The sequence below is a fragment of the Ptychodera flava genome, chromosome 2 (genome assembly GCF_041260155.1).
Source record: "Ptychodera flava strain L36383 chromosome 2, AS_Pfla_20210202, whole genome shotgun sequence".
In the NCBI taxonomy this organism is placed as follows: domain Eukaryota; kingdom Metazoa; phylum Hemichordata; class Enteropneusta; family Ptychoderidae; genus Ptychodera; species Ptychodera flava.
Window position 1 is genome coordinate 545,577 of NC_091929.1, and position 21,581 is coordinate 567,157.

A 21,581-nucleotide genomic window follows, 5' to 3' on the forward strand; every position below is an offset into this window, starting at 1 on the left:
CACTGATAAATGTCTTTTTTTACTGTTAAAGCAATGTCAGCTTAACATCTCTACCAAGTTTCATGAAATTTGATGTCGTATTTCTTGACATATCATACTATTTACGAAAATTCACTAGTTGACATGATACTTCTACATGCCGTTAAACAAATTGATGTGCATATGTATGACATAGGTCTATGTCGTTGTACCAATTTTGAATGATACTGGTTGACATATGTCTGAGTTATAGCTCTGTACATCGAAATATCGTAACAAAATGGCCACCAGGCAGCAATTATATTGCAATCGACTTTGGATCCAATAGACATGCATATTTATGACATGATAGGTAAATGTCTTTGTACCAACTTTGAAAAAAATCGGTTGATACATATCCAAATTGAGGCTCAGGAAATGACAAAATCATAACAAACTTGCCACAAGGCAGTCACATGGCATCGGATTGTAAAACCAATTGACATGCATATTATATGACATAGGTCAATGTCCTTGTACCAACTTTGAATAAAATCCGATGATACATGTCTGAGTTATGGCTAAGGATATGAAAAAATTGTAACAAAATGGCCTCCATGCGGCCATATTGGATCATATCGTGAAACAAATTGACATGCATATGTATGATATAGGTCAATGTCCTTGTACCAACTTTGAATAAAATCGGTTGAGATGTGCCTGAGTTATGGCTCTGTACATGAAAAAAATCTAAAAACAAAATGGCCGCACGGAGACCATATTGGATCCTATGACAAAGCAAATCAATGTGGATATGCATGACATAGGTCAATGTCCTTGTACCAACTTTGAATAAAATCGGTTGAGACATGCCTGAGTTATGGCTCAGTACATGAAAAAATACCGCAATTATTCGGTGTCGCTCAAATTTGATCAGAATTGGTATATACCAGTATGGGTACCAAAGATCAACAATAAATATTGTTTCTATCTGTTCAGTGCAGGAAATTCTACGTTGATGTTATGACAATGATTTCTACACAGTACAACCAGAAAAACACTAAGAAATATTTAAACCAGCAAAAAAAGAATGACAAAAGTAAATAAGGTCTGAAACTTTAGGTACTGGAGTTCAACTTTAGCAACATGCATAGCAGAAACAGTTAGTCCCTCTTAGTTGGACCATAGACAGTCTTTCCCCCCTCTACTGTCTATGGTTTGATCTGGTCTGTTAATATGTAACAGTTCATAAACAATGACAGGAAATGACTCAAGCCTGTTTCAGACACTGGCCATCACTCCTGCACATTTGCAGGATTTCACTTTTTCTTACCTCATATGCACATTTTTGACACTGACAAGTTCATTTGAACAAATTCACATCTCAACCCCTGCATCTACCTGTACACCAAATAGTGAGATGGTAGCTTTGGCGGTATTGGAGCCTCTGTGTGTGACGGACATACATCCGCACATACCCACAAATGAAGACATACAGACGCCACTCAGACTCATCATATAAGCTCTTTTTGGTATTTATATACAAAACCAAATATTGTAACAAAATGGCCGCTATAAGGCCATATTTGATAATATCGTGAAACAAATTGATGTGCATATGTATGATATAGATCAATGTCCTTGTACCAACTTTGAATAAAATCGGTTGAGATGTCCCTGAGTTATGGCTCAGTACATGAAAAAATACGGCCAATGATACGGTGTTGCTCACATTTGATCAGAATTGGTACATACTAGTATTGGTACCAAAGATCAATGATGAATGTTGTTTCTATCTGTTCAGTGCAGCAAAATTCTACATTGATGTTATGACAATGATTTCTACACAGTACAACCAGAAAAACAAGAATGACAAAAGCAAATAAGGTCTGCAACATACGTACTGGAGGTAAACTTTAGAAACATTCTACATCCATGGGACAAGCAGATCCTACATACATTAGCAAATGCCAATAAAAAATCAGCCAGAGAAGGCTTGACAAAAAGAAAAGGTGAGAGAGTGGGGAAATGTACAGTAGGTGAGTTATTCACAACCTTGGGGATTTTTTAAATGTTATCAGTGCTGTCATTGGAATGTAAACAGCACTTAAGTTAGTTGCAGATGGTGAAATGCCTTCCACTGTGGGGGGTGATTATGACATCTGGAATTATCCTGGATCAAAATTTCTTATCAGTTCTTGTGTGTCTTACATGGAAAAGTTGTAAACATTGGTCTGAAATGAAAAAATTAAACTCAGCTTTGTTTTCTGGATCAAATTTCATTACAAATTGATACCAAATATGACAAAATTATGTTCACAGCTTTAACCACGGTCTCACAACATATCCTGGGTTGGTATAGGTCATTTAAGGTCACAGACTGAGAAAAATTACCTAAATTATACAAATTTGGGGTTTCCCAACACTTTGAGCAGAAGATAACATCCTTCAGGACTTTTATACCAAATTACAAAGCTATCAGACAAGTAGTTTTTGAGAACAAGTTTTCTTGACTAAAAATGACAAAATTGTTTTAAAAATATGTTTTCTTGACCAAAAATGACAAAATTGTCTTAAAAATATAAATTTGTATATTTCTGGACAATTTCTGTAAATCCAACTATTGTCATCCCTGGGCATCTGTATACCAAATATCAAAGCTATCAGATTAGTAGCTTTTGGATAAAAATTTTTGACTAAAAATTCGGAAAATTGCCCCAAAATTACAAATATGAAAATTTCAATTCAATTTGTATAAACTTGACTGAGGTCATCTTGAGGAACATGTATACCAACTTTCAAAGCAATCGGACAAGTACTTTTAGAGAAAAAGATTTTTTGACTAAACACTGAAAAAAATTACCCCAAAAATAGAAACATGCAAATTTTATCCAAATTTGTACACACCTAATTTAGAATACCTACAGGAACCTGCATGCCAAGTTTCAATCCAATCTGACCAACGGTTACAGAGTTTTAGCAATTTGCAGGGTTTTTCCTTTTTTCCCTCATTTGCATATTTTTGACACTGACAAGTTCATTTGAACAAATTCACATCTCCATCCCTAGGTGCACCTGTACACCAAATACTAAGACAGTAGGTGCTGCGGTTTAGGAGTTTTTGACGTGGACGGACATACATACATACATACATGTATATACATACATACCGTACGTACATACATATGTACATACAGACCTGCAAATGGGATGCAAATGAACTGATTAGCTTATACGATAACCTCACATTGCTATTCCAAATGTGAGCTAAAAATCATAATAAAATGGCCGCACGGTGGCCATATTGGATTGTATCACAAAACAAATTGACGTGCATATGTATGACATATGAAGTAATCCTTGTACCAAGTTTGAACGAAATCACTCCAGGCATCTCTGAGATATCTGTGTGAACAGACGGACGGACGCACGGACATGACCAAATCTACCGTAATCGTCCGAGTATAAGCCCCCGGTTCGGCAACACTAAACAGCTGTAAAACTAGGGGAGGGGTTTATACTCGAGCAACCCCATGTTATCTGGCATGGACGCATAATTTATGCTAATTTTATGCACGATTTTTTTCAACACCACTCGACGCTTTCAAAATCGAATTACACATCCAAAGAAACTGATTGTACAATCTCTGAATACAGAAGTGACATTTTGGTGAAATTCAGCGTCAAAAAAACCCCCCAAACTTGAAACAAAGACGTCATGTATGCTGCTGATCAACAGTAATGTGAACAGGCATGCATTCCTACACGGAAAGGCAACTCAATATTCCAGTATCAAACTGTCTACATCTTTTGAAAACAACAACATAGCAGTGAAAATTTTAATAGTCACCAGGAAAAGTCTTCACAAATGAAAGGATAATTGCTTCAAACAAAAGAAACTGCATGTTTCAAGCATGAAAACATCGTGGCTGTGAAAGAAAATGAACAATGGCCGACGTGAGTGAGACTATTCTATTTAGGCGAAGGGGGTGAGCAGGGTCAAAGAATCAAGATAGTACTGGGAAAACGTGTCATTTTCCTTACGATGCTGTCAAGGGAACTCCAGTTTCCCATTGTTTTAACATCTTTTAATGGTTTCTTTATAATCTAAAAGTAATTTTGCCAAGTTAAATGACCAAATATACTCTCCTAACCTTTCTGTATTTGAGTTACACTAGGGTAGGGGCTTATACACGGATGTAATGCATTTTCTAAAATCCTCTGAAATCAGTAGGGGGGCTTATACACGAGCAGGGGCTTACACTCGGACGAGTACAGTATGGACAAAAAAGAATTGGCACAGGCATATCTCAGATATCTGCATTCATGAGCCCCTATGAATGGACACAGCATTAATATTAATTTCATCGCCATTTTTGATCGAATCATTACAAAAATTGGCATGCATATATATGTGATAGGGATTAATATGTGTACCAACTTCCAATGCAATCGCACCTAGCATCGCTGAGAAATTTACGTGAATGAACGCACACTCGTCAAATATTGGAAACAAAATGGCTGCCAGGCAGCTATTTTACACAGGATCAAACCAAAAATCAATGTGCATATGTATAACATATAGAGTAATCAATGTACCAAATTTGAATGGAATCGCTCCTAGCATCACTGAGAAATTTGCATGAACGTACACACCGACATCACATACAGGAAACAAAATGGCCGCCAGACAGCCAAATTGGATCGGATCGTAAAACAAATCAACGTGCATATGTATGGCATAGGTAATAATCCTTGTACCAAGTTTCAACAAAATTGCTGATATCTGCGAGAACGGACGGACCGACGCACGCACGCACGGACATGACCAAACCTATAAGTCCCCCCGGATGGTGTCCGTGGGGACTAATAATATTTCTACAGCGTCATAGCACTACATTAACTGATATTTCTATGGTATCATAGCACTACTACAACTGACATTTCTACAGCATCATAGCACTACTACTAAAACTGATATTTCCATGGTATCACAGCACCACTACTACAACTCACATTTTTACAACATCATAGCACTACTACAACTGATATTTCCATGGTATCACAGCACCACTACTACAACTCACATTTTTACAACATCATAGCACTACTACAACTTATATTTCTACAGCATCATAGCACTACTACTACAACGCACATTTTTACGACATCATAGCACTACTACTAAAACTGGTTTTTCTATGGCATCATAGCACTACTATTTCAACTCACATTTCTATGACATCATAGCACTACTACAACTGGTCTTTCTATGGCATCACACCACCACTACTACAACTCACATTTCTATGACATCATAGCACTACTACAACTGGTCTTTCTATGGCATCACACCACCACTACTACAACTCACATTTCTACGGCATAATAGCACTATTCCTACAACTGATATAATGGCATCATGGTACTACAACTTATATTTCTATGGCATCATGGCACTACCACTGCAACTGATATATATCTATGGCACCATAGTACTTATTACTACTAATATATTTCTGTGGCATCATAACAACTTCCTAGCATCTCTTACATAAAGCTGTACCTGCGTTATAAGTTCATAACCTGGTTCCATTCTAGGGTTGATTTCTACCCTTGGAAGATCTGGCATTAACTCAGCCGCCTCATCTATTGGTCTGTTTTGTGTTGTCTGTGCACTGAGTGAATCCTTCAGAAAGTTTGTCACTTTGGATCGGATCGGATCGTAAAACAAATCGACGTGCATATGTTGCCATATGGAATAATCCTTGTACCAAGTTTCAACAAAATTGCTGATATCTGCGTGAACTGATGGACGCACGCACGCACGCACGGACATGACCAAACCTATAAGTCCCCCCGGACAGTGTCCATGGGGACTAATAATATTTCTACAGTGTCATAGCACTACATTAACTGATATTTCTATGGTATCATAGCACTACTACAACTGACATTTCTACAGCATCATAGCACAACTACAACTGATATTCCATGGTATCACAGCACCACTACTACAACTCACATTTCTATGGCATCATAGCACTACTACTACAACTCACATTTCTACGGCATAATAGCACTATTCCTACAACTGATATAATGGCATCATGGTACTACAACTTATATTTCTATGGCATCATAGCACTACCACTGCAACTGATATATATCTATGGCACCATAGTACTTATTACTACTGATATATTTCTGTGGCATCATAACAACTTCCTAGCATCTCTTACATAAAGCTGTACCTGCGTTATAAGTTCATAACCTGGTTCCATTCTAGGGTTGATTTCTACCCTTGGAAGATCTGGCATTAACTCAGCCGCCTCATCTATTGGTCTGTTTTGTGTTGTCTGTGCACTGAGTGAATCCTTCAGAAAGTTTGTCACTTTGGAAAATCCACCCATAGTGGCACTGTACGGATCTTTGAAGAATTTCTGAAACAAAGAAAACACGGCTAGTTTTCAATCAGGTTCGAACTCACAACATACGGCATCAGTCGAATAAGAATAAGAAAGAATAAGAAATCAGATCACTTACTGAACAAGTCATTGTTGATGACACAGTCCCAACTTGTTAATGGGGGCTTTAATTACAAGTCCTCAGAGAGGATAGAGTCCTTTTCATTAACTAGGTTTGTGATAAAAATACTTTGATAGAGATGGCACTCAATGGCCAAGAATGAGATCCATGGTGATGAAAACATAAAACCAATGTAGGCACCATCCTAAAGTTCATAAAATGAGTCAACTAGGAATTAATCAACAGGATGTTGCAAAACATTTTTGCATACAATCCTAACACTTAACAGATTATCACTGGTACCATATTTCATAAAGTTTGATGCAGTATTTACAAAACTATGAGATCAACATCTGTATCAAGTTTCATCAAATTTGACGTTGTATTAATTGTGGCTATATCACTCTAATTAGGTAAGTCCATTACTTATGCAATTACAAATTAATTAAAATGACACTGATAAATGTCTTTTTCAATGTTAAAGCAATGTGAGCTTAACATCTGCACAAAGTTTCATGAATTTGATGTAGTATTTCTTGACATATTAGCCTACTTACGAAACTTCAATAATTGACATGTTACTGCTACATGACGTGAAACAAATTGACGAGCATATGTATGAAATAGGTCGATGTCCTTGTACCAACTTTGAATGATACTGGTGGAAATATGTCTGAGTTACGGCTCTGTACATTAGAAAACTGTAACAAAATCACCACCATGCAGCGATATTTGATCTTACTGTTTAAAAAATCAACAAGTATATATGTATGACATAAATCAATGTTCATGTACCAACTTTGGATAAGATCAGTTGAGACTTGCCAGAGTTATGGCTCTCGACATGAAACAACCATAACAAAATTGCTACCATGTGGCCATATTGGACCATCTCGTGAAACCAATCCACATACATACAGATAAATAAATCAATGTCCTTGTACCAACTTTGAATAAATTCACTTGATACATGTCTGAGTTATGGTTCCAGACATGAAAAAATTGGGAAAAAATGGCCACAAGGCGGCCATATTGGATTGTATCACAAAACAAATCAATGTGCATATGCATGACATAAGTCAATGTCCTTGTACAAAGTTTGCATAAAATTGGTGAATAAAATCAGTTGAGACGTGCCCAAGTTTTGGCTAAGGACATGAAAAAATTGTAATAAAATGGCTGCCATGCAGCCATATTGGATCATATCATGAAACAAATTGACCTACATATGTATGACATAGGTTAATGTCCTTGTACCAACTTTGAATAAAATCGGTTGAGATATGCCTGAGTATTATGGCTCTGTACATGAAAAAATTGTAACAAAATGGCCGAATGGCAGCCATATTGGATCGTATCACATAACAAATTGACATGCATATGTATGACATTAGTCAATCTCCTTGTACCAACTTTGAATAAATTAGCTTAATAATGTGTGAGTATTATGGCTCTGTACATGAAAGCATCGTAATAAAATGGCTGCCTAGCGGCCATATTGGATCGTATCACAAAACAAATCGACATACATATGTATGACATTGGTCAATGTCCTTGTACCAACTTTGAATAAAATCGGTTGAAACATGTCTGAGTTATGGCTCTGTACATGAAAAAATTGTAATAAAATGGCCGCCTGGCAGCCAATTGGATCGTATCACAAAACAAATCGACGTGCATATCTATGACATTGGTCAATGTCCTTGTACCAACTTTGAATAAAATTGGTTGAAACATGTCTGAGTTATGGCTCTGTACATGAAAAAATTGTAATAAAATGGCCGACTGGCGGCCATATTGGCTCCTATCACAAAACAAATTGACATGCATATCTATGACATTGGTCAATGTCCTTGTACCAACTTTGAATAAAATCAGTTGAAACATGTCTGAGTTATGGCTCTGTACATGAAAAAATCGTAATAAAATGGCCGCCTGGCGGCCATATTGGATTGCATCACAAAACAAATCGACGTGCATCTGTATGACATATGAAGTAATCCTTGTACCAAGTTTGAATGAAATCACTCCCTGCATCTCTGAGATATCTGCGTGAACGGACGCACGCACGCACGCACGCACGCACGGACGCACGCACGCACGCACGCACGCACGGACGCACGCACGGACATGACCAAACCTATAAGTCCCCCCGGACGGTGTCCGTGGGGACTAAAAATACCGTCAAGGACAGTGTGCTCACACTCGGTTTGAATTGGTCCATTCGAGAAATATTTAAACCAGGAAAAACAAGAATGACAAAAGCAAAGAAGGTCTCCAACTTAGGTACTGGAGGTCATCTTTAGGAGCATGCATATCAACTTCTGTAGCAATGGGACAAGCAGATCCTTAATACATCAGCAAATGTCAACAACAAAAAATAGACAGAGAAGGTTTGATAAAAAGAAAAGGTGGGAGTCAGTAAAAAAATGTACAAGGGATCTGGTAAAAAAGTAATGCTACCTCATCAATCTTCTAGACCCTACCCCCTCCAGAATATCAAATGTTCCATCCCTTGGTATTACATAATGCCAGATGACAGGAAATGTATTTACAACCTTGGGGATATTTTAGCTAATGTCATGAGTGTTATCATTCTAATGTAAACAGCACTTAAGTTAGTTACAGATGGTGAAATGCCTTCCACTGTAGGCGGTGATTACAACATCTGGAATTATCCTGGATCCAAATTTCTCATCAGTTCTTGTATATCTTACATAGAAAAGTTGCAAAATTTGGTCTGCAATGAAAAAATTCACCTTAGCTTTGTTTTTTGGATCAAATTTTCCTACAAATTGATACCAAATATGACAAAATTATGTTCACAGCCTTCAAAACTGTCTCACAATATATCCTGGGTTTGTGTTGGTCATTTAAGGTCACAAACTGAGAAAATTACCTAAAATATACAAATTTGGGGGTTTCTCAACACTTTGAACAGAAAAGGTATCTAATAACATCTTTCGGGACTTGATACCAAATTACAAAGCTATCAAACAAGTAATTTTGAGATCAAGTTTTCTTGACCAAAAGTGACAATATTGTCTTAAAAATAAAAAACTGTATATTTCAGGACAATTTCCACATATCTAACTATTGTCATCTCTGTACGTCTGTGTACCAAATATAAAAGCTGTCTGTCCAGGGATTTAAAAAGAAAATACTGTTTAAGATTTTTTGACCAAAAATGACAAAATTGCTCCAAAATAGTAATTTTCCCAATTTTGTCATAATTTCAACAAATTAGAAGAGTAACACCCTCGCAAAGATCCAACCCAAATTTGAGAGCGATTGGGCTGGCGGTTTCAGAGAAGAAGAGCTTTTACTGAAAATGAGAAAAATCACCAAAAAATTCAGTAAAAATACAAAATTAAGGATATCTTCACAATATTCATAAAACTCATTAGGGGAACGCTCCATCAACTTCGAAGTACCCGACTAACCCGAGTTGGTTATCATAGGATTAATCTCTATGTCAACATATGCGAACAGATTATCTTTTAGTGTAAACAAAACATAAGCACTGCCTGAATTACTTTTAGCATGGCCCACGCCGGTCGGCGCCTGACTTGATGACGGCTCTGTCCAGCACTCAGGATTTCCGACCAACGTTAAAAGTGCCGTCCAGCACTTGCTGTTACTTTGAGGTCATCATTTAGTTCATAAAATTGCATGAAGAGTTTACAAAAACAATGGTACTATAGAATCCCTTTCAATAAAATGCTGTTTAAACAATACCAGCAGTTAACTAACGTACGCTGATTTTGCATACGCAAAGCTATTTTAGCTGGTTGAGGGTACGTTCACAAAGATCATTGCCCTTTGAACTAAAGTTTTCCTGTCACACAATATCTCTGTACGATCGAAAGGAGACAAACTGAAGATTTTTTGCTTTGTATGAATGTTTATAACCCTATAAAAGAAAGTACGGTAGCGAAAATCAGCACAACAAAACAGGACTTTTACTAAAACGTACTCTTTCAATTTCAGTTCAGACTCAATGAGTGGCATTGCGGAAAGGTGCAAACTTTGGCATCAACGGATCCAGTCTTTGAATTATCAATGAACACTCACTTATTTTTCTGGTCAAAAAGCCAAAGGCTACTTGTCCATTGCAACAAGCCTCTCTGTTTCCAGCGTGTTCATTTTTAGCCAGATGCCGGCCAAATTGACCGGCTACCTCCGTATTTTGGCCGGCTACTTTTCAGCAACGTTTCGCTCTCTGGCCCCGAAATTCTGGTTTTGATAATAATATTTTGATATTTTTGTTGTCTTGCAAGCCAGAGATAAGATTTTAGAAGTGCCGATGTGGCTATATGTAGTCTAGCAATTTACGCGGTGAACTTGTTGCTATCTAGTATCAGCCTGTAGTACCGCGATCTGCAAACGTGTACTGTACTGGGAATCACTCTCGAGGTTAACCTTGCTTTCCCGACTACAGCCTGAATTATTCCGACGTTCACATCAGGTGTAGCTTACCATTGGACTGACGTTACGCCCACGAATAGCCGACCATTTCCAAATAAAGCCGACGTTTGTTTCTCTCAAACGCGAAAGAGAAAGTCGACGCTTGAGAGCTCTGGTTTTCTGCGTAAGAGTAGGGCCTTGTCTGATGGGTTTGGTAGGTTTTTGATCAAAATGTAAAGTGACCAAAAGTTACTGAGTCTCATTTTCCATACTTTTGAAATGCCACGACAATCCATCCATTGTCGATCATAGTGTCAATATTCAAGTCGATCGACATCGCGTTTTGTGGAGGGGCCGTGGTTAAGCGGAAGGGAAAGTCTAAGCTTGAAAACTTTGATTTTCTGCGTAAGAGTAGGATTTTGTCTTTTGACTTTGGGAGAAACAGTCATATTGAATTTTCTACTCCACCCTGGAAAAGTCACTAAATTTTTTCCATTGTCTTCTGGCTCTGTGTCACAGTCAATTACTTGTGCTACCATCCACTGGCCGGCCTCGTCAACTGCCTCTACCATTTCTCCTTTCTTATATGTAAGAGTGGCCATACTGTTACAAACGGTTTCTGGCTAGCAATTCATTGATTTTGTTCTTTTTATCGGAGATGTCACAGGATACGCGCAGCTCTTGGAGTAAGGACACGTTACGTTGTTTGCATGTGCATGAAAAAGCTGGACATGTGGAAAGAACGTTCCATGCTGTTCTGATCACATTTGCATAATATATGATCAATGCGCGTTACTGAAGTGAAGTGTCCAAAAATAGGAAACTTGAATGAAAATGAACGAAGAACGATATTTTGTTTCACCATATTTCTAAAACTTAGTTTAGAGCCTAAATTTAAGAAGAAACTAGATTACTTGCATTGAAAGTAGCAACTCGGGTTTCAGGTACCATCCCGTAATGTGTATAAGGTTTACCTAAGGTACTTGCACACAAATTTTCAAAGCAATCAAAACAGCGGTTCTCGAGATGTTAATTCTTGACCATTTCCATATTTTGTAAGCTCATTTGCATAATTTTGGCTATGCAGACTTCATTTGAACAAAATCCCATCTATAGCCCAGGATGCATCCACCAAATACCAAGCTGACATGTGCAGCGGTTTGCATGTTTTTGATGTTGACGGACATACTGTACGTACGTACATACGTACATACATACATGTATAGGATAAAGCCCGAGTACAAGGGCTCTTCTGGTATATAAAGTCCAACCCAACGATAAAATGTCGAGGCCGCAGGCTGAGACATTTTGTAGTAGGGTTGGACTTTATATACCAGAAGAGCCCGAGTACGAGGGTTTTATCTGACTTAAAAACTATCGCCCCTAACTGATATATTTTCGTTTTCAATGTGTTTACGTCAACCGTCCCCTTTGTCAATGTAACATGTTTAGGATACGGATTAAAACTTTTATTTGTGAAATAGCCTTCCAATGTAATGGAACATCCTATAAATGCCCTAGGGCACATAGTTTATGTTTGTACCACTGCAGATTTTGTGTTGCAGAATATGACATGTTCACTTTTGATTGGACAGTACTTTACTACAGCGCTGTCATTGGTTTCTGGAATTTGGTGACCAAGGCTTTAGGAGTAAATAAAACACTCTGAATTGAGCACTCTGATTGGTCAATCAACAGTAGATAGTTTTTAAGCTATACATACATACATACATACATACATAAATACATACATACAGATGCCATCGACTTCAGCTTATACGATAAACTCACATTGGTATAACCAAATGTGAGCTAAAAATAATACTAATGTTCAATATTTATAATCCTTGCATCAAACGGGAAAAAATACAGAATTCAGATATCTTACTATGAACTGAAAGTCTACTTTATACTGTACCTCAGAAAAATATAAAATAAAAGTCAGAGACTTTTGCCTTTTTGATGTGCAACATTTATTAGAACAATGGGAGATTCTACAATAATAAAGCATCTTCACACTTCTTGGTAAAGCAGTATATGGTGTAGTTTCTGAACAGAAAAACATGTAGACACAACAATTTGTACAAAACAAGATATGTACAAACATGAAATTTTCCACTAATCGGGTATGTGATGATAACAGTACATCTGCTTTATTACAGTGTGTGATGACAACAGTACATCTGATGTATTAGGGTGTGTGATGACAACAATACATTTGATGTATTAGGGTTTGTGATGACAACAGTACATCTCAATGTATTAGGGTGTGTGATGACAACAGTACATCTGATGTATTACAGTGTGTGATGACAACAATACATCTGATGTATTAGGGTGTGTGATGACAACAGTACATCTGCTGTATTACAGTGTGTGATGACAACAAAACATCTGATGTATTAGGGTGTGTGATGACAACAGTACATCTGATGTATTAGGGTGTGTGATGACAACAGTACAGTTGTATCAGGGTATGTGATGACAACAGTACATCTGATGTATTAGGGTGTGTGATGACAACAGTATCAGGGTGTTGTGAAGACAACAGTACATCTCAATGTATTAGGGTGTGTGATGACAACAGTACAGTTGTATCAGGGTATGTGATGACAACAGTACATCTGATGTATTAGGGTGTGTGATGACAACAGTACATCTGATGTATTTGGGTGTGTGATGAAAACATTACAGTTGTACCAGGGTGTGTGATGACAACAGTATATCTGAATGTACTGGGGAGTGTGATGACAACAGTACATCTCAATGTATTAAAGTGGGTGATGACAACAGTACATCTGATGTATTAGGGTGTGTGATGACAACAGTACAGTTGTATCAGGGTATGTGATGACAACAATACATCTGATGTATCAGAGTGTGTGATGACAACAGTACATCTGATGTAATAGGGTTTGTGATGACAACAGTACAGTTGAATCAGGGTGTGTTATGACAACATTACAGTTGTATTAGGGTGTGTGATGACAACAGTACATCTGATGTGTTAGGGTGTGTGATAATAACAATACATCTGCTGTATTAGGGTGTGTTATGAGAACATGACAGTTGTATCGGGGTAAGTCATGACAACAATACATCTGATGTATTAGGGTGTGTGATGACAAGTTCTTTTGTATCAGGGTGTGTCATGACAAAAATACATCTGAATGTATTAGGGTGTGTGATGACAACAATACATCTGAAGTATTAGGGTTTGTGATGACAATGTTACAGTTGTATCAGGGTGTGTCATGACAACAGTACATCTAATGTATTAGGGTATGTGATGACAACAGTACATTTGTATCAGGGTGTGTGATGACAACAGTACATCTTATGTAATAGGGTTTGTGATGACAACAGTACATTTGTATCAGGGTGTGTGATGACAACAGTACAGTTGTATCAGGGTGTGTGATGACAACAGTACAGTTGTATCAGGGTGTGTGATGACAACAGTACAGTTGTATCAGGGTGTGTGATGACAACAGTACAGTTGTATCAGGGTGTGTGATGACAACAGTACATCTGATGTATTAGGGGGTGATGACAACATCGATGTGGAAAATGCTGACTCACATAATGATAATGATGACATCACACATCAATTTAGCTTTGGGCTTAGGATACTGATGCAATAATAAAAGATAAAAAGAAATACTTACAGACACATAACTTGCTGATGTCTCTCCAAACAAGTGTAATTCATTGATTGATTTAGACAAAGCAGTAGTATCATGTGGTGTAACTAAGAATTGTCTTGGATCATCAGTTGATCTGAAATCAATGTGTCAACAATCAGAAATGATACTTATTCATCAAAGAGGCTCTTCAGTGGCTGTCCACCTATTAGAAGCCATTCTACTTATCTTTGCCTTATCTTATTTGACATTTATTGTTGAAATGGAAAGATATCATTGTCCACCTATATGCCTTGTTACACTTCCAAGTATTATTCAATTATCATAAATGCATTAGACTTTGCCATGTGGCATAGTAGTTGAAGCAAATGATCAGATCAACTACTTAAAAAATACCCCATACAAAAAAAGAAACAAGTTGTGATGATGTTTAGAAGTGTAGATGAGGTATACTGGTGGGTGCATATTGACTTTGTGGACATACCACAGTATCTGAAACTAATGAAGACCAATATATGTGAAAATGTGTTCACAATTCAGTGCATTTAATTTTATGCTAGGCTTGATTACAGAAGTTAACTAAATTAGCTCACCAATCAGTTAGCCTAACACACATAAAACTCTGCCAATAACATAAACAAGAAAATTGTACATTTGATGCTGTGAATTCTATTTCTACACATACAATTCAATGACGAAGGTTTTGTTTGGTGTAATAAAATAATTAACACATGATAGCACTAGCAAGATCACAATTTGTTGCCTGCCCTCAGAAAGGTGCACACAATGGTAATATTGATGATACCTTTGCCTTTGGTTGGCTCAGGTATCATCAACATTACTGTCAGGTGTGAGGAGCGCCATCCCTTGGCCAGGCAGCAAATAATAATCTTGCCCTTGCTATTGTGAGTTACTAGTTCAATGATACTCACTCTAATAACCTACATGTAATTAGTAAGGGAATATACTAGTTACCTAGTAATGGTTACATAGAACTGTATCCGTCTCATCATTTCCTTACTTCCACCTTCATGGAAATGTAGAGCTGGTAACGTCACGCCATCTTTGAGAACAAACAGCAAATATGACCATCCAAGTGATGGTTTAGATCTCTTGATACTTCTTAAATCAGTCAGAGGAAATGACATTGCATATTTGCTCTTTCTTGTTGGTTGTTGCACAGTCACTTTCTCTACAGGAGAAAAAACCGTTAGAGTATTAATATTAAATTTAAACAAGTCAAATAATCAGTATCATTTATGGTAAATAAAATCTACCGGCCTGAGAAACAAACAGAAAATGACATTACAATAAGAAAAGGGTCATCTTGAACTTCTTGTTCAATGGTGGTACCAGGTATCCAGAATGGGTAAGCAAACATACCCTGCTAGCATAGTAATGCGTAAAAATTGACCCAAAAGTTAAAAACTGCATTTAATTTGGTAAGACCACAAATTACTGTTGTGAGCCAAAGTTAGGTAGCTGTCATTCATCATTTGAGAAAAAGATGTCATATATTGGACATAATCTATGGTACTTGTGTGCTCATTATATCCTATCCATCTCTATACAACACTCTATCTTGTACACATTATATCCCATCTATCTCTAAGCCATACACTATGCTATACTCATTGTATACAATCTATCTCTATGCCATAGTCTGTTGTACTCACTGTATACCATCTATCTTTACTCTATGCTGTACTCATTGTACACCATCTATCTCTACGCCATATCCTATGCTGTACTCATTGTATACCATCTATCTCTACGCCATATCCTATGCTATACTCATTGTATACCATCTATCTCTATGCCATAGTCTATGCTGTACTCACTGTATACCATCTATCTCTATGACACACTCTATGCTGTACTCATTGTATACCATCTATCTCTATGCCATACTCTATGCTGCATTCACTGTATACCATCTATCTCTATGCCACACTATGCTGTACTCACTGTATACCATCTACATGTATCTCTATGCCACACTCTATGCTGTACTCACTGAATACCATCTATCTCTATGTCATAGTCTATGCTGTACTCACTATATACCATCTATCTCTATGCCTCACTCTATGCTGTACTCACTGTATACCATCTACATGTATCTCTATGCCATACTCTATGCTGTACTAACTGAATACCATCTATCTCTATGTCATAGTCTATGCTGTACTCACTATATACCATCTATCTCTATGCCTCACTCTATGCTGTACTCACGGTATACCATCTACGTGTATCTCTATGCCACACTCTATGCTGTACTCACTGTATACCATCTATCTCTATGTCATAGTCTATGCTGTACTCACTGTATACCAGCTATCTCTATGCCTCACTCTATGCTGTACTCACTGTATACCATCTACATGTATCTCTATGCCACACTCTATGCTGTACTCACTGTATACCATCTATCTCTATGCCATAGTCTATGCTGTACTCACTGTGTACCATCTATCTCTATGCCACACTCTATGCTGTACTCACTGTATACAATCTATCTCTATATACCATAGTCTATGCTGTACTCACTGTATACCATCTATCTCTATGCCATAGTTATGCTGTACTCACTATATATCATCTATCTCTATGTCATAGTCTATGCTGTACTCACTATATACCATCTATCTCTATGCCTCACTCTATGCTGTACTCACGGTATACCATCTACGTGTATCTCTATGCCACACTCTATGCTGTACTCACTGTGTACCATCTATCTCTATGCCACACTCTATGCTGTACTCACTGTATACCATCTATCTCTATATACCATAGTCTATGCTGTACTCACTGTATACCATCTATCCCTATGCCACACCCTATGCTGTACTCACTGTATACCATCTATCTCTATACCAGTCTATGCTGTACTCACTGTATACCATCTATCTCTATACCATAGTCTATGCTGTACTCACTGTATATCATCTATCTCTATGCCACACTCTATGCTGTACTCACTGTATATCATCTATCTCTATGCCATAGTCTATGCTGTACTCACTGTATACAATCTATCTCTATGCCACACTATGCTGTACTCACTGTATACCATCTATCTCTATACCATAGTCTATGCTGTACTCACTGTATACCATCTATCTCTATGCCACACTCTATGCTGTACTCACTGTATACCATCTATCTCTATGCCACACTCTATGCTGTACTCACTGTATACCATCTATCTCTATGCCACACTCTATGCTGTACTCACTGTATACCATCTACATGTATCTCTATGCCACACTCTATGCTGTACTCACTGTATACCATCTATCTCTATACCATAGTCTATGCTGTACTCACTGTATACCATCTATCTCTATGCCACACTCTATGCTGTACTCACTGTATACCATATCTATCTCTTTACCATAGTCTATGCTGTACTCACTTTATACCATCTATCCCTATGCCACACTATGCTGTACGCACTGCATACCATCTATCTCTATACCATAGTTTATGCTGTACTCACTGTATACCATCTATCTCTATGCCATAGTCTATGCTGTACTCACTGTATACCATCTATCTCTATACCATAGTCTATGCTGTACTCACTGTATACCATCTATCTCTATGCCACACTCTATGCTGTACTCACTGTATACCATATCTATCTCTATACCACACTCTATGCTGTACTCACTGTATACCATCTATCTCTATGCCACACTCTATGCTGTACTCACTGTATACCATCTATCTCTATACCATAGTCTATGCTGTACTCACTGTATATCATCTATCTCTATGCCACTCTTTGCTGTACTCGCTGTATACCATCTATCTTTATGCCATACCCTATGCTGTACTCACTGTTTACCATCTACGTGTATCTCTATGCCACACTCTATGCTGTACTCACTGTATACCATCTATCTCTATGCCATAGTCTATGCTGTACTCACTGTATACCATCTATCCCTATGCCATACTCTATGCTGTACTCACTGTATACCATCTATCTCTATACCATAGTCTATGCTGTACTCACTGTATACCATCTATCTCTATACCATAGTCTATGCTGTACTCACTGTATACCATCTATCCCTATGCCACACTATGCTGTACGCACTGCATACCATCTATCTCTATACCATAGTCTATGCTGTACTCACTGTATACCATCTATCTCTATGCCATAGTTATGCTGTACTCACTGTATACCATCTATCTCTATACCATAGTCTATGCTGTACTCACTGTATACCATCTATCTCTATGCCACACTCTATGCTGTACTCACTGTATACCATATCTATCTCTATACCACACTCTATGCTGTACTCACTGTATACCATCTATCTCTATGCCACACTCTATGCTGTACTCACTGTATACAATCTATCTCTATACCATAGTCTATGCTGTACTCACTGTATATCATCTATCTCTATGCCACTCTTTGCTGTACTCGCTGTATACCATCTATCTTTATGCCATACCCTATGCTGTACTCACTGTATACCATCTACGTGTATCTCTATGCCACACTCTATGCTGTACTCACTGTATACCATCTATCTCTATGCCATAGTCTATGCTGTACTGACTGTATACCATCTATCCCTATGCCACACTCTATGCTGTACTCACTGTATACCATCTATCTCTATACCATAGTCTATGCTGTACTCACTGTATACCATCTATCTCTATGCCAGTCTATGCTGTACTCACTGTATACCATCTATCTCTATACCATAGTCTATGCTGTACTCACTGTATACCATCTATCTCTATGCCACACTATGCAGTACTTACTGCATACCATCTATCCCTATGCCAAACTCTATGCTGTACTCACTGTATACCATCTATCTCTATGCTACACTCTATTCTGTACTCATTGTATCAAATCTACAGAAATTTTTATGCCATACTCAATACTGCACTCATTGTACGGTATATCATTTATCCCTATGCCATAATCTATGCTTTACTCATTGTATAGCATCAATCTCTAAGCCAAATTCTATGCTGTACTCACTGTATACCATCTATCTCTATGCTACACTCTATGCTGTAATGACTATGCCATGCTAATTATTAATAGAGCACTCTGTTCTCATTCCTGGCCATCTGTTATTTAGACATCTGAATGAAATTATCAGATACTGAATGAAGTTCTTATGTTCAGCGCATGAAGGTATGGCCAATGCTTTGTCTTCATGCACTGAACACCTTCACCAAATTATGTTGGCAACAAGTAAAGCATTGTAGGTGAACTAGAGTGCATAGTTACAATACCAACACTGTATTTTTCACTATTCATGTCTGCCTCTAAGGGACAAAGACAAAAACCCAGGCCTAGTCGGGCCTAGTCTCTAGGTATAGTCGGGTCGGAAGGTAGGGTTCCCATGCACCCCATGGATGTATTTTTTTAACCTACATTTTTGTAATCCTTAGGGTCTATATTTAATGAATTTTGATGTTCCCAAAATCAAATCGTGTCCCATGGGGTTCATTTGGCGCCATCTTTGCCGCCATCTTGCCGCCATCTTGGATTTAACGATGGGGTAGGGGTCACGTATCTACCGCTCGACGGAAACAGAAACAATAAAATACTATAAACGTTACATTTTTAGAAAGCCAAGATCATGGCCTTTTCATTGATATATAACTTAATAGGGATTAATTAATATCGGAACATCGATTAGACTTTATATCGGTCATTGGCCGTAAATCGTAAAAGTTTGCGAAATTTCACACCCAATAATTAAGTTCCCGTTCCTCCAAACAATTTTTCATAAGGTATTTATATATTTTTTGGAAGAACTCAGTGCAATAAACAAGAAAAACAAGATTAAAAGTATGTGTCTTGAGATTCAGTGGGTGCATGAGCTTGTTTTCTTATTACACGGTATGCCATATATCCGTGTGTAACATAAGGGGTAGGGGTAATGTTTCCCTTTCTGTTTCGAATCATGAGTGATAAAACCATAACAATGTTACATTTTTTGAAAACCATAACAATGTTACATTTTTTGAAAGTGCTGCATCAGACCTTTCTAAAAATATATAGATTTATTGGGAAAAATTCCATATTTTAAAGTTACAAAGCTTAAACCTTTCAGTTTGTGTCGATTTTAAGTGATTTTTTAAGAACGAAATTACAACATATGGGGTAGGGGTAATGTTTCCCTTTCTGCCTCGAACCATGAATTATGAAACCATATAAATGTTATACTGTTTAAAAGCTCTGAAATGGGCCTTTCAAAAATGTATAGTTTTATTGGGAAAAATTGCATATTTTAAAGTTACAAAGCTTATGCTTTTCAGTTTGTGTAAATTTTAAGTGATTTTTTAAGGACGAAATTACAACATATGGGGTAGGGGTAATGTTTCCCTTTCTGCCTCGAACCATGAATTATGAAACCATATAAATGTTATACTGTTTGAAAGCTCTGAAATTGGCCTTTCCAAACATGTATAGTTTTATTGGGAAAAGTCCATATTTTAAAGTTACAAAGCTTAAACCTTTCAGTTTGTGTCAATTTTAAGTCATTTTTTTAACAAAATTTTAATATAAGGGGTAGGGGTAATGTTTCCCATTCTGCCTTGAACCATGAATTACGAAACCATATAAATGTTATACCGTTTGAAAGCTCTGAAATTGGCCTTTCTAAACATGTATAGTTTTATTGGGAAAGTCCATATTTTAAAGTTACAAAGCTTAAGCCTTTCAGTTTGTGTCAATTTTAAGTGATTTTTTGAACAAAATTATAATATAAGGGGTAGGGGTAATGTTTCCCGTTCTGCCTTGAACCATGAATGATGAACCATACAAATGTTATACTGTTTGAAAGCTCTGAAATTGGCCTTTCCAAACATGTATAGTTTTATTGGGGAAAGTTGCATATTTGAAAGTTACAAAGCTTAACCCTTCAGTCTGTGTCAATTTTAAGTGATTTTTTGAACAAAATTATAATATAAGGGTAGGGGTAATGTTTCCCGTTCTGCCTTGAACCATGAATGATGAAACCATACAAATGTATACTGTTT

At 37.3% G+C, this 21,581-nt stretch overlaps 1 protein-coding gene across 1 annotated transcript in view; it reads right to left on the bottom strand.

The window, feature by feature from the left end:
• Positions 1–21,581, bottom strand: part of LOC139151121 (TBC1 domain family member 15-like) — a 202,030-nt gene that overhangs the window by 98,672 nt on the left and 81,777 nt on the right. The window contains exons 4-6 of the mRNA XM_070723677.1: positions 15,513–15,729; positions 14,562–14,673; positions 6,213–6,401 (exon numbers count right to left, since the gene is read on the bottom strand). Coding sequence (XP_070579778.1) covers positions 6,213–6,401; positions 14,562–14,673; positions 15,513–15,729 — 518 coding nt within the window. The remainder of the gene's footprint in view (positions 1–6,212; positions 6,402–14,561; positions 14,674–15,512; positions 15,730–21,581) is intronic.